Source organism: Cherax quadricarinatus, chromosome 48 (genome assembly GCF_038502225.1).
Source record: "Cherax quadricarinatus isolate ZL_2023a chromosome 48, ASM3850222v1, whole genome shotgun sequence".
In the NCBI taxonomy this organism is placed as follows: Eukaryota; Metazoa; Arthropoda; class Malacostraca; order Decapoda; family Parastacidae; genus Cherax; species Cherax quadricarinatus.
In genome coordinates this window covers 23,158,944-23,173,854 of record NC_091339.1, presented here as the reverse complement: position 1 = coordinate 23,173,854, position 14,911 = coordinate 23,158,944, and the positions used below count along the sequence as shown (strand labels likewise).

Here is a 14,911-nt window from a genome sequence, read left to right as displayed (position 1 = left end):
TTGGTCTCCTGCTGTGGATTGCATCCTAAGGAGTTGTACTTTACCTTAGTGCTGGGCTTTGCAACGAGCTGAGGTATGATACCAGCTCTTAAGACTGCGAAATAGGTCAAAAAACAATGACCACAAGGTTCATTAATTAATTATTATTATTATTATAATCAAAAAGAAGCGCTAAGCCACAAGGACTATACAGTTCATTAATTAAGAATGTAATTATTTTGTATTAAGAAAATATTTTAATCTCTAGAGATTTAAGCTGGAAATACTATAGAGAATCTTTACAGCTTGTATAAACTCGAGCACCTAAATTACTAGGAGTGCTTGAAGTCCCTAGAACCACTTCTTAGAATGTAGTTCAGAAAGATACATAACCTACAACTGGAAGATACTAGTGATTAGTCCCAAACCTGCATACCAAAATTACTACTTATGGACACGAGAGGTTGGCAGGATACCTCCAATGCAGGGAGCAATGAGTACACAGAGAACTCAGTAAGTGTTAAGAGACCACGACTTTCAACACCCTCTATTCATGTATAAGGGGGGATTACCAACAAATCCCAGCCGTCTTCAATCGGTGGGTTTAGCGCTTAATTTTGATTATTATATTGTCTTCAAGAGGAAACTTTACAGATTCCCCGAAAAGAGTTCCTTATCAGCTGGGTTATAGTGCATAAGTTAGAGTGCGGGTGGCAGGCACTAACAGCTTGATCAATCATGCCAGGTGTGGGACCAGGCCCAGGGGACGGTGCACAGAAGTGACTCCAAGTACACTGAATAGGTGAATGTGCGCATCTGCAGTAGCTCGTATATACAGCATTTTTCTCTACACCTTGATGATGCATGATGACTTGTGATTTTCCCAGCTCTGACGTACCTAGCAACAAAGTCATACGTGACCATTCACTAAAGCTAGTGAGATTCAATTTCAATTAAAACTTACGCCCCTCATGAGTAGGTGCCGTAAGTCATGACCTTAACTGTATATGGAGTCTTTGGTATATTACACAAGACATATCTAACTGTCGACTTCAAGAAAGCATGCTAATATAAATTTAATAAAAAATTGCGTTTTTTATAGAATACCCCCTCGGTGGTGGTTCCTTGATGTTAATAAGGGGTTGTTGATCCCAGGAAATGGACCTAGGATTTTCCTAGATCGAACCTAATTACTTTCCATTCCCAAATGTTATTTGACCCTTACATGTTTAGCTCTTCACTATGTATATAATAGTAATAATTTCATAGGCATTAAACATATAAAGCTGCAAGTGCAGTAGTAATGGTAGAAGTCTGTTGCAACTAGAGATTGATGCTTGACATACTACTCTTTATAGAAAGCTACTTTTTGTTTTTTGAAGATATCATAATTTGCATTATTATATTTTAATCCCCTCCAGGGACGTTCCTTGATGCTGATGAGAGGGCTCTTGATCTAGGGCACTGGACCTGTGCACCAATTCCATGAATTAAGCCTGAATTCCTTCCATCCCTTCTCCCCCCCACCCCCACCAACTAGCGCTGTACAATCCCTAAGGGTTTAATACTCCACATGATGATAATAACAAATAATTTACATTTTAATAAAAAAAAAGAATCCCAAATTCAGAAGCTATGAATAAATCTGAGAGATGTGGAAGGTTGTGGAGGTGGCGGTGTGGACCAATCAGCGTCGTCCAAATAACAACACCATGGCCACGCTCCTGAGGTGGGTGTTTTACATTACTTCCATCTAATATCATTTGATTTTTTTTTTCACGCTCTTCACTTGCTTTTTTTTTTACGCTCTTCACTTGCTGTGTGGGTCTTCCTTGGGCAGGTTAACTCTGGTGGGTTTCTGGCATCGTTGCTCTTTGTGGGAGTCAGGTGTGTGTGATGGTTGGCAAGCATTACCGGCAGTAAGAATGTCTTTACTAGGACAGACAGTTGGGGGCAAATTGGTTGTTAGTGTGATGATGAAGACTCAGCCTCCAGCTTTGTTAATAGGTGCACGATTGTGGTTTTTACCCACATCGGACGATGTTTAGCTCTGTGCGAAACGTGTGGATGGTAAATTCAGATGAGCCCGACAAGTCTTTGTTTATCCTGGGCTCAAAATATTGGGCCTTATTATGTTCAGCTTATACAATATTCTGATAGTAATTATTTTAATTTAAATGTATATAGATAGTGGTTAAGGGAATATGTAACATCCCTTAACAAAATGAAGGCTTAACAAATTTGACTAAATTTATATAATTTGTGAAATTATTTTTGTATACCTACCTGAATATCTCCAGAAGATTCCCTTGTGCTAGTGAATGACTCTTATTCCAGGGAGTTGGAGCTGCCCTCGTATTTGGGTTATCCTAGGAAATTTACACTGTATGATAATTGTACTTGTGTATACCTGTGCCTAAATAAACTTACTTAATCTGCCATTCCCGAGGCACTATAATTTATACTATATGGCCCATACAGGTTTAGTGCATACTTTTGCACTTCCCATAAAAAATGGATAAAATGTGTTCCAGTACAGTGGGTTATACTTAATCTGCAGAACAAGTGAAATTGCTCTCAAACATTTTATCTCAGGCCAGAAATAACTCAAACCAGTACACCTCTATTCCCAAACCTTGCAGTGCTTTATGACTCTTGTGGGTTTAGCATTTACTTATGACCATAATAATAATCCCCAATGCTAGCAGCAAGTTAAAGTATTGTACATGGTGCTATACCCATCAAGTAAGACTACACACAACTCTGGGTGCCCAGTAGAAACTAGGCGTTGTTTCCCTGAGCCAGCTGTATAGCCCTTGTGGCTTAGCGCTTTTTGATTATAATAATTCCCTGAACCAGTGGCATCTCAGGTCGATGCATGCAGAGGATGGCCCATCAAGGGAGGTTCCTTGATATTGGTGAAGGGCTCTCGATCTAGGGAATTGGATCTGTACTCCAGTTCCCTGAATTAAGCCTGAATACCTTCCAATCCACCCCTCACAGGTGCTGTATAATCCTATGGACTTAGTACTTGCCATTGATTATAATAATAATGCAGAGGCTGAGGTGTGGATATACATGTACAGTGCAGGTCTCCTGACTCCTGCTACCCCTGTTGAATATTAGCAAATAGGTACTAAGGAATTGGCTGACTGTTGTGGGTTGCATCCTGGGGGAGGATCTTGAAGAGGACACAGTGGAAATAAGCCAAACTACTACTATTCATTGGATTATTAACCCTCCTAGAGCTTGGTTTTGATTATAATAATTATTATTAAGTATCTGTTATAATGGACACTCCATATTAATCCATTAAATTGAGAGTTTACACAGCAGTACAGTACTACATATGTATTTCAGCCTTGGTCAGTCATCTGCTGAAGATTGTCTGACAGAATCCAAAATATGTAGCTCCCGTCTAACTTGCTGATTTTTCATCCATGTGGGATTTACCCATTCACATCTATGTAGTATTCTATATTTACATATTTTCCCTCTTGAACCCCTCTCTCCCTTCAGGTCCCCTCAGGGAAGGTTCCTTGATGTTGGTGAGGGGCTCTTGATTTAGGGAATTGGATCAGTGCTCCAGTTCCCCAAATTAAGCCTGAATGCCTTCCACATCCCCCCCCCAGGCATTGTATAATCCTATGGGTTTAGTGCTTCCCCTTGATTATAATAATCTCCCTTCAGGTTGTGGATACTTCAGAATTCTTGACATTTCAGCATCCATCTTAGTGAAAGAATGATCCTAATATTTGTGATGAACTGATATGCCATTGAGCATGCTTGGTGAATTTGGTAATACAAGACACTAGTTTATATACTGTATGTATATGTATGTAAAACAACCACAGTGAAAGAATAGTGAAATTCCAAGCACTTTCGTGACTTCTCGCATTATCAAGGAACTATGATAATGTGTGTGTGCATGTGTGTAATATTGTATTATAATATACATACAAATACATTATGCATGTGCACACACACACACACACACATATTGGAATTGTTACTATTATTTTTTCAGGTTTATTGCTGCAACAGTATTATTGACACTAGTTTATCTAATGTATACCAGTATTGGTACTGTATTTTTATACTGTACATACATTTATTTTTTCAGGTTTATAGCTGCAGCAGTATTGTTGACACTGGTCAGCACAGTTGACAAAAGCAACTTCAAAACATGTCAGCAGAGTGGGTTTTGCAGGTTAGTTTAGTAGTTTACATTAGTTTATGTTAAGAATGTCACATTAGTGGACATAATGCTAAATAATTAAATGTAATACATAAATAACTTTCAAGTGTAAAGCATGATCAGAGGCTTTACATTGTTTATATATAAAATACCGTATCTTTCTTTATACAAATTCAAATTTGGATTTTTATTTCTTTTATGCAGTTCACTGATAATGTTGTTTACATGTAATAAAATATTAATAGACAAAATAGAAAGCCACTGGTATGCAATGCATTATGAACACACTAATCCTAATGCTTAAAGACTACTTAAGAACTAAACAGATTATTTAGTAAAATTCCTTAAATGTAGCATTTGGATACTACTACAGTACTAAGATGGAAAGACTAAAAAAAGTAATCTGATTAAACTAGCTTGAAGATGTAGATACACTTGGTATACTGCCAACAATAATAAAGAAAAGACAAGTTGGAGAATAAGCTGTTATTGGAATGTTTTGATGTGATCAGGTTCTACACTGCAAAACATCCCAATAAATTGCTTATTTTAGAGCATGACTTTTCTTTCATGGTTACCCCTCAAGGAAGGTGCCTTGATGCCACTGAGAGGCTGTTGATCCTAGAAAGTGGACCTCTCTTCCTTGGACTGAACTTGATTGCCTCCCATTCCCCATGTGCTGTATGACCCCCCCCCCCCCTTACTGGTTTAGCAATTCTTCACAGTTAACACTATATTTGACTAGGAAATAGCCAACCTTGATTGTGTTTTTATCTGGTCACAAAATTTTCATTTTGGGAAACACAATCATCTTACTACCCTCTGCTAAATTTTATTTCTACATCATATATCATTCCTCTGTCATTATTCTTAGAATTGCATCAAATGCTATTCAACTGTTAATTATATTTTTTTTTTTTTACAAAATAGATACTCTATCTGCAGAATAAAAAAAATGATGGCATGTTGCACTTTAATAACTGTATTCCTTTGTACTTCTCGGGAATCATATTCAAATTAATAAATAAATAAATAAATAAATAAATGTATTTTTGTAACCCAGGGGTTATTGGACTGTATAGCTATATGACTGTTCCTAGTTTAACACTTAGTTTGATTATATGATTATTATTATTATTGCACTTTAATGCAAATGATGCCAACAGTCAATGCATGTATGTATTTTCTACATTCTTAATATTATGTAAATGGATCATATTTAAAGGTAAAATACTGTACTCTTAATGCTTCTGTCTTTTCTTCAGACGTCACCGTTCTATTAAGCCTGGAGAGAGTCCGTATCTTCTTCTTACTGACACTGTGATTGTAACAGAAGAGGGAATATTTGGAGATGTGTTGAATGAGATAAACAGGGTATTCTTCACCCTGGAAATATACCCTTTAAAAGATAATACTCTTCGTCTTAAGATAAATGAAAAGAATCCAATTAAACAACGTTTTGAAGAGCCTTATGCCTTAACTGGTGATGGTCAATCTGAAACGTAAGTACTGTGCAGTGTGTATTGTCAGTCTTGGAATTATTAAAAGTTTATACTGTTGGACAATAGGTTATCATTAATTATATGGCACTCTAGTTATTAACCTTTAGCCAATTAACACTTGAGTTTTGGTGTTCTGGAGGTGAGAAATTCAGTGTGATGGCCATTTGAATTATGATGTGTGATATTTCAACTAAATGAGTGATTGTGAAAGCTTCTTTCTTTGGGGTCACCCTACTTGTTGAGAAATGGCTGCTGTGGAGGGGGGGGGGAGAATTTCCTTATACTCTTCTCTATTTATTTACTTTTCTTCCTACCAGTATTTCAGATCTAGGTAGTGATTAATGTGAGATTAATGAAATTATACTATGTACTTCTGTTAATTAAAACAGATGTCATTATATGATTCTCGTAAATTTCTTTCTATTTATCAAACAGGTTTGCAGTAATTGATCGCTCGTCAGATGGGTTTACTGTGAAGTTTGGCAAAATCCGGGCAATTATAAAAGCAAAACCACTGAAGATTGATGTTTATAATGGGAAAGAGCTTGTGGTTAGCACTAATGCTCGTGGACTTCTTAAATTTGAACATTACCGCAACAAACCAGAGAGGTAAGTTTTCAGATGCTTTCCTTAATGGTTTAAAGTATTCTTTTCCCTGTAACTGTGTCTAATTTCAAGAGTTTTGCTCCAGATGCCAGGATTGTGGTCAGATTTCCTTGACTGTCAGATCAACCAGGTTGTTGCTTGCAGTGCTGGCCAGCTTAGTGGCAGTATATGTCTTATTAGTTGCACACATGTTGATTTACCTAAGCTGCTGTTATTCTTGCCAAATAATAAATCAATTGGAAGTGTGTTGAGATGTCCCTTTCTTTTGCATACACTACTCTAGAAGTGGTGCTGACCTACTGCTGCTAAATCAAGTGCTGGTATTTTAACCACTTGGCTAACTGTTTACTAAGAAGTAAGGATAATTTTTTCTAACAATTATTTTCATTTAGTGAACTTAATTGGCTCTTAAAAAAAAATTAATCAGAATGGTTGCTTGAAGAGAATTTGTTCTTTCTAGTGATGTACAACCTGCTGAAGGAGAAGATCATGGAAATGCACCACCATTGCAAGAGGAAGATGCGTCCGATGGACTTTGGGAGGAGAGTTTTAAGGGCCACTCGGATTCAAAGCCTCATGGTCCTGCTTCTGTGGGCATGGACATCTCCTTCATCAACTCAAAGCATGTATATGGGATCCCTGAACATGCAGATTCCTTTTCTTTGAAGGAAACTACGTAAGTACAGTAATAAAGAATTTAATTGATATACTATTTTAATTATGTCTGAATGTATATACAAATCCTCATATCCAGCAAGTCGTTTTCTTTTGTTTTAAGAGTTGGGTTAGACTGGAGAACACATGTGCTCCCAATAGCAGAGCACTGACAGCTAGCATGGTTGTTATTGCTCATAAATTAGTCAGCATAATAATTAAATTGCTGTATTGCAATTTTGTAAGTTAAACTGGAAAGATGAATATAGAAGAGAGAAAAAAAATGTTTTAAGCCTGAGAATATGCTAAACATAAGTAATGCTCAGTATGTACACCTACCATCCGACTTATGACCTGCTCGACTTACGACCACTCGACTTACGACCGTGTTTTTTATGCCAAATTTCTGGGAAATAAACAACTATTTGTGTTGTACACAACTATTTGTGTTGTGTTAGTACTGTATAAAATACAGTACTAACAGCATAAAAAGTAAAGTAAAACATGAAATACCAAATAAAACAATAAAATAGTCATTACAAAAATGTTTTGTTGATATTCAGTAGTAAAATTCGACTTACGACCATTTCGACTTACGACCGGTTTCTCGGAACCGAACTCGGTCGTAAGTCGGATGGTAGGTGTATTTATATTGTTCTACTTAATTCCTTGTCATGTACAGTATTGTTGAAACATGGTTTTTCAATAGTGTGATGTACCAATGTTTAAAAAATTGTGTTCTTTAAAATACTTCAGGTGAAAATAAGGTAGTGTTTTGATGTAGCATATGGCTCTCAATATATTGTTCTAAACAGTGAACAGGATAAAAAGAGAATACTGTCTATTTTTAACAAATTAATTGCTTTTATGTGTAACACTCGGGCTTAATGCTGCTCTCTGAACGGCAACATTTGTGTATGTTTCAGATCAACTGAGCCATACCGCCTTTACAACCTAGATGTTTTTGAATACGAGTTGGACAATCCCATGGCTCTGTATGGGTCTGTCCCTGTGATGATATCACATACTCCTCACCAGAGTGCTGCAGTGTTTTGGCATAATGCTGCAGAGACCTGGGTTGATATTAAGGTAAAGAATAGAGGTTATCTCTGGGTTTGTAGTTTGCAAATAGTTCATTAATTTTGTGAATTTAGTTACTGTAGCTGGCTTTGTATTAATCAACCGCTTATAAGAGATATCACTTGTAGAAATTTTCAGTAATTTGGTAACTGTTCAATATTTGCCAATGAATTTTGTTATACCGTTCATGAAGGCACTGAATTTTTTTTGTAATGTTCGAAGAGTCTGAATTTTGTTATACTGTTCATGTATATTATCTAATAATTAAAGCCTGTGAATGTTCTTTTTATGTAGCACATACGCAGTACATTCTGGTATACAATATGTAACTGCAGTATGTCCACAATGTTGTAACTAAATTTCATTGTATTGGGGTCCGTTGTACATGTCCTTTCCTAATAAGTAATCTACTACTGATTTTAAATTTCCTTCTTCTTTTTGGCAGAAATTACCAGACAGTAATGTAGTGTCATCTATTACTGGCTTCTTCTCTGGTGGCGACTCTGATCCTCCCCAAGTGTCTACTCACTGGTTCTCCGAGTCTGGTATTATAGACCTGTTTATCATGCTTGGGCCACGTCCTATGGATGTGTTCAGGCAGTATGGAGCTCTGACTGGATATAATAATCTTCCTCCGGTAATTGTAATACAAAATCTATGTATTGAAAGCAATTTTGAATGCTTGACAATGTACAGTTCTTCATTTCTTTTATAATTATCACTTGTCATTTTGTGTATATTAGCAGAATTCATTGAATGCAGATTTTTTATGTAATTTTCAGAATTTTTTAGTTTTCTCTAAATGAAGCATAGTAATTGCAGAAGGTAAATTTTTTTTTTCTACTTTTGAAAAATCCTGACACTCGGTACAATTAATTTTGGGGGCCACTACTGTGAGAGCATTAATGAAAGGCATGCTCACTGAAAAATTTTGAAAGTCGCTCAATATTCAACCTTCCATTGAAATTTGGTCTTAAATACGTATGTTTATTCCTCATTAACCTTTTGATTGTTTTGGCCGTATACGTATATGCATCTTACAAGCCAGTGTTTCTGACGTATCAATACGCCTAAATTCTAACAGCTTCAAATCGAGCAGGAGAAAGCTGGTAGGCCCACATGTGAGAGAAAGGGTCTATGTAGTCAGTGTGCACAGTATAAAAAAAAAATCCTGCAGCACACGGTGCATAATGAGAAAAAAACCTCTGACCGTGTTTTTGGATTGAAACACCAAATTTGAGGTGTATTTTCACGTAGTATTTATGGTTATATTCTCGTTTTTTTGGTCTCATTTGATAGAATGGAAGACATTACAGAAATGGAGATGATTTTGATTAGTTTCACAATGAAAACGACCTTGAAGTTGAGCTTAAAGTAGTGGATATGTTCAATTTTTGCCAATGTTCGAGAGTAAACAAATCACGCCATGTGTCCAATACACATCAACTGGCGAGTCCGATATTCTTTCACAAGTGCACTGATATTATTTATACCATTTTTACAATAGTGCAGTAGTCTGCATAATAGTAAATCTTCTGTTTTTTGTGAATAGAAAGCAAGAGTAATATAAGAGGGGCCTGGAGATGTGACTAATGAACAGATAAAATGTTATTTTAGTGCCAGGATTGTCTGCATTGTTTATTCTGGACTCTGTTTTGAAATTGGCATCTTTTTTAATTTGTGTGAAATTGGTCAAATTGCAAATTTCTGACCACTTTATTGGGTAGTTGAAATCAGTAAATGGGCAGTTTCTTGTACTCAATCAATAGAATAAATGGAGTTCTAAAGAAATAGCTAAGAGTTTGGTCGATTGGAGCACTGGAATTGGCCGAAAATAGGGCTCAAAGTGAGCGAAATCGCTGATGCGTATTTATCGCCGAGATCATTAACTTTGTAAGAGCGTAATTCCATAAGTTTTCCATCAAATTTCATACTTTTGGTGTCCTTACCATCAGGGAAAGATTCTATAATTTCATAAGAACAAAATAATTTTTTTTTTTTCCAAATATTTTGTGAATACAGTGGACCCCCGGTTAACGATATTTTTTCATTCCAGAAGTATGTTCAGGTGCCAGTACTGACCGAATTTGTTCCCTTAAGGAATATTGTGAAGTAGATTAGTCCATTTCAGACCCCCAAACATACACGTACAAACGCACTTACATAAATACACTTACATAATTGGTCGCATTGGGAGGTGATCGTTATGCGGGGGTCCACTGTATTTTATTCTTTTAGATTGTGAATTAAATGAACAATGATGAATGTGTCCTCTTCTTTGGGCCATCCTATTTCAGTGTGTTAAAAAAAAAGGAGGAGTAGTATGGAAGAAGTGAATGTTTTCAGATATTTGGGAGTTGACGTGTCAGCGGATGGATTTATTATGGTTGAGGTTAATCACAGAATTGATGAAAGAAAATAGGTGAGTGGTGCATTGAGGTATATGTGGAGGCAAAAAATGTTATCTATGGAGGCAAAGAAGGGAATGTATGAAAGTATAGTAGTACCAACACACTTATTTGGGTGTGAAGCTTGGGTTGTAAATGCTGCAGCGAGGAGGCGGTTGGAGGCAGTGGAGATGTCCTGTCTAAGGGCAATGTGTGGTGTAAATATTATGTAGAAAATTCGGAGTGTGGAAATTAGGAGAAGGTGTGGAGTTAATAAAAGTATTAGTCAGAGGGCTGAAGAGGGTTTGTTGAGGTGGTTTGGTCATTTAGAGAGAATGGATCAAAGTAGAATGACATGGAGAGCGTATAAATCTGTAGGGCAAGGAAGGTGGGGTAGGGGTCGTCTTCGAAAAGGTTGGAGGGAGGGGGTAAAGGTGGTGTTGTGGGCGAGGGGTTTGGACTTCCAGCAAGTGTGCTAGGTAGGAGTGAATGGAGACAAATAGTATTTGGGACCTGACGAGCTGTTGGAGTGTGAGCAGGGTAATATTTAGTGAAGGGATTCAGGGAAACTGGTTATTTTTATATAGCCAGACTTGAGTCCTGGAAATGGGAATTACAATGCCTGCACTCTAAAGGAGGGGTTTGAGATATTGGCAGTTTGGAGGGATATATTGTGTATTTTTATAAGTATATGCTTCTAAACTGTTGTATACTGGGCACCTCTGCAAAAACAGTGATTGTGTGAGTGAGGTGAAAGTGTTGAATAATGATGAAAGTATTTTCCTTTTGGGTCACCCTGCCTCAGTGGGAGACGGCCGACTTGTTGAAAAAAAAAAAAGGAAGCAGAAATGTACTGAAGTTAAGGCACTGATGTTAGTAAATGCACAAGGAAAGGATGAAGATGTATAGTGTGTATAAGGGCTAAAAAGTCAAAGGGCAGGTGCAGTGAATGAGATATTAAAATAAATTAGTGTAATGAAAGATAAGGGGAGATGAGTATGTACACATTGGGGTAGTTACCGATTGCTGAATGAATTTAGTGAATAGTGGAATTAACGTATTTTATGGCATTAAAGATGCTTTTTTTTTTTTTTTTTTTTTTTTTTTTTTTTCCAAAAATAAGTCACTAAAATTTACCCAGCATCTTGAAAGCCAAATTGCCTTTTTTTTTTTTTTTTTTTTTTTCCCCACAAATAGCCAGTCAGAATTGGAAGGAGGGGGGTGGCGCATCCTCAACACTGTAACATCTTGTTCATCGTAAAATACGGTACACTCACATACACGAGACAAATAAAATTGTAGTTAAGATATGGTATAAGCTGTAGTATATCTTAGTGTAAAACTTGCACTCATTACTTGTTAGTTTTAAATTAATTTCTTGAATTTTTTTTTCCTTTAGCTGTTCAGCCTGGGATATCATCAGTGCCGTTGGAATTACAATGATGAAGAAGATGTTCATCAGGTTCATGAAAATTTTGACAACCATGATTTGCCAATGGATGTTCTTTGGCTTGATATTGAGCACACCGATGGGAAAAGGTATGTTTGTTAAGGTAAATATAACCTATGTAGAGTGTTGATAAGGGTTTATCTATGGTATGAGAAAGCATTAACAGCGTCATATAAGGTCTTTTCAAGTACTTTATCGTGGATTGATTTACCCGCTTTTCATTTCTTAATTGCTATTTTATTCTTTAGTCTTTTAATATTTTTATTTTCATACAAGAATGTAAGACACCCATTTATCAAAAAGGAAAATAGAGGAAATTAGGGTAATTGCTGTTCAGTAGCACTTAAAATTTACTACCACACTCAAGTGTCACAACAATTTAGTATCATGTCCGGTTTAAATTTGGGTCTTAAGCCCACTAACATAATATTTGATAGTATTTAGGTAGACTGCTTTATTGATAAATTCCTAGTTTCACCATGTACTTGTTCCTGTGTATTACTTTACATGTAGTACAGTATAGTGATTGGAATTTCTGAAAAGGAAGATTTTTTTACTCTTTATTAATGATAAAATATTTATATACAGTATGTTCATTTTTTTTTTTGTTAGGTACTTCACCTGGGATCACAATAAATTCTCACACCCTCTGGAGATGACAGCCAACCTGACTGCACGTGGTCGTAAACTGGTCACCATTGTTGATGTACACATTAAACGTGATACCAATTATTTCTTCTACAAGGAGAACCGTGACCGTGACCTCTTCGTTCATACAAAAGATGGAACTGAATTTGATGGTAAAATACTATTAGAATTTTTTCTTACTGTTGAGTGAACACCAATAAAAGTGGGGTGGGGGGGGGGTGATGGAATTTATTTCTCTCATCCTTTCTAGAAGGTAAAAGGATAATGAGGTTAAAGAATTTTATTATAGTACAGCATTTATATTTAGGTACTGAATGACTGGTCTGTATAAACTTGTATGAGTAAATTTTAATTATGTAATAACTAAAAAAAATATATAGAGATTGAATAAGTTTGAAGGTAGGCTTCTTGATGCTGGTGAAGGGCTTTTTGATCCGAGGAATTGGACTTGTCCTACCCTTCCTTGGCTTGAACCTGATTGCCTTCCATTCCCCGGGTACTGTGTGACCCCTATTGGCTTAACACTTACCCAAAATAGAACGATAATAATGCAAGCTAATTGAACGTAAAGATATGAACATTGTGTATGGTAATTAAAAAGTCCCATACATCAACTAGGTATATGCTCCTGACAGTTCATGTGATGTATGTCAAATAAAATTATCCAATTATAATAAATGTACTGTATCTAAAATAGATTAATTAAATAGGTCCCCATTTACGATGCTAATGCATTCCTGAAAATCTCCCTGGGTACCCTTCATATGGAGTGGCTCTTATCTTCTTTATACTGTATCTCTTAAGCTAGCATGGGTCCTTTCCCTTAATTAAATAATCTTTCAGTTATGATTTCCAAGAAGTAGGTTATCAACTCTGCACTTTGCTTTCATGTATCTTCCTTACTAACCTACTATCAGTCAGTCTCCAGATATTCAAAAGAGAAAATTACAGTGGAACCTCTACTTACAAGTGCCCCAACATATGAGTTTTTCAAGATACAAGCCGTCACATGGTCAATTTTTTGCTCCAAGTTATGAGCCAAAATCCGAGTTACAAGGAGCTTCCCCCTCAACCCTCACACCTCACTTGTGTTTATCTATGATTTCATGCTTTAATTCCATGGACATCATCCTCTCTCTTCTCAGCACTGTTCTTTGCACTTACTTTCTTAGGACCCATGGTTAGAAAAAAGAAATTTGGCAAAATAACTACACAAAATGCAAGCAAAACATTAGAGAAATGCTTCCACAGAAAGGTAAACAGTGCACTGCGCCAGTAGGTGGTGTTCTGAAGCTCAGAACAGTAACTAAATTCAGTAACTAAAGTCACAAAATTAATGAACTATTTGCAAACTACAATATGATGTTCAATGAGGACAAATTCCAACTACTCCGTTATGAAAAACTGGAGGAGATAATAACTAGAACAGAGTATACTACAAACTCTGGCCATACAATAGAGCGGAAAAATAATGTAAGGGACCTGGGAGTAGTAATGTCTGAGGATCTCACTTTCAAAGATCACAACAGTGCCACGATCACAAGTGCAAAGAAAATGATAGGATGGATAATGAGAACGTTCAAAACGAGAGATGCCAAGCCATTGATGATCCTTTTCAAATCACTTGTCCTCTCTAGGCTGGAATACTGCTGTACATTAACATCTCCATTCAAAGGAGGTGAAATTGCAGATCTAGAGAGTGTACAGAGAACCTTTACTGTACATACAAGTTCTACCAAGCACCCGAACTACTGGGAACGCTCGGAAGCACTTGACTTGTACTCGTTGGAACGCAGGAGAGAGAGATATATCATAATCTACACTTGGAAAATCCTAGAAGGAATGGTCCCGAATCTGCACTCAGAAATCACTCCCTGCGAAAGTAGGAAGTGATTTCTGTGTGCAGGCGATGCAAAATACCCCAATTAAAAGTAGGGACACCATTGGTACACTAAGAGAAAACACCATAACTGTCCGGGGCCCAAGACTGCTCACCAGCCTCCCACCAAGCATAAGGAGAATTACCAATAGGCCCCTGGCTGCCTTCAAGAGGGAGCTGGACAGATACCTAAAGTCAGTGCCGGATCAGCTGGGCTGTGGTTCGTACGTTGGACTACATGTGGCCAGCAGTAACAGCCTGGTTGATCAGGCACTGATCCACCGAGAGGCCTGGTCATGGACCGGGCCGCAGGGGCATTGATCCCTGGAATAACCTCCAGGTAGGGAACTGGAGCACAGATCCAATTCCCTAGATCAAGAGCCCCTCACAAGTGTCTTGGTTCCTTGATGCCAGTGAGGGGCTCTTGATCTAAGGAATTGGATCTGTGCTCCAGTTCCCTAAATTAATAATAATAATAACGAGCGTGCTTCAGTTCCCTAAATTATTAATACTGTAATAGTAATAATA

At 37.0% G+C, this 14,911-nt stretch overlaps 1 protein-coding gene across 1 annotated transcript in view; it reads left to right on the top strand.

The window, feature by feature from the left end:
* The first annotated feature begins 1,600 nt into the window (after window positions 1-1,600).
* The window catches only part of LOC128696024 (glucosidase 2 subunit alpha), a 33,779-nt gene continuing 20,468 nt past the window's right edge, over window positions 1,601-14,911 (top strand). Inside the window, 9 exon segments of the mRNA XM_070094976.1 lie at window positions 1,601-1,708; window positions 4,103-4,189; window positions 5,443-5,679; window positions 6,115-6,288; window positions 6,746-6,961; window positions 7,866-8,028; window positions 8,465-8,656; window positions 11,806-11,945; window positions 12,469-12,656. Of these exon segments, the coding sequence (XP_069951077.1) occupies window positions 1,632-1,708; window positions 4,103-4,189; window positions 5,443-5,679; window positions 6,115-6,288; window positions 6,746-6,961; window positions 7,866-8,028; window positions 8,465-8,656; window positions 11,806-11,945; window positions 12,469-12,656 (1,474 nt within the window). The 5' untranslated portion in view covers window positions 1,601-1,631.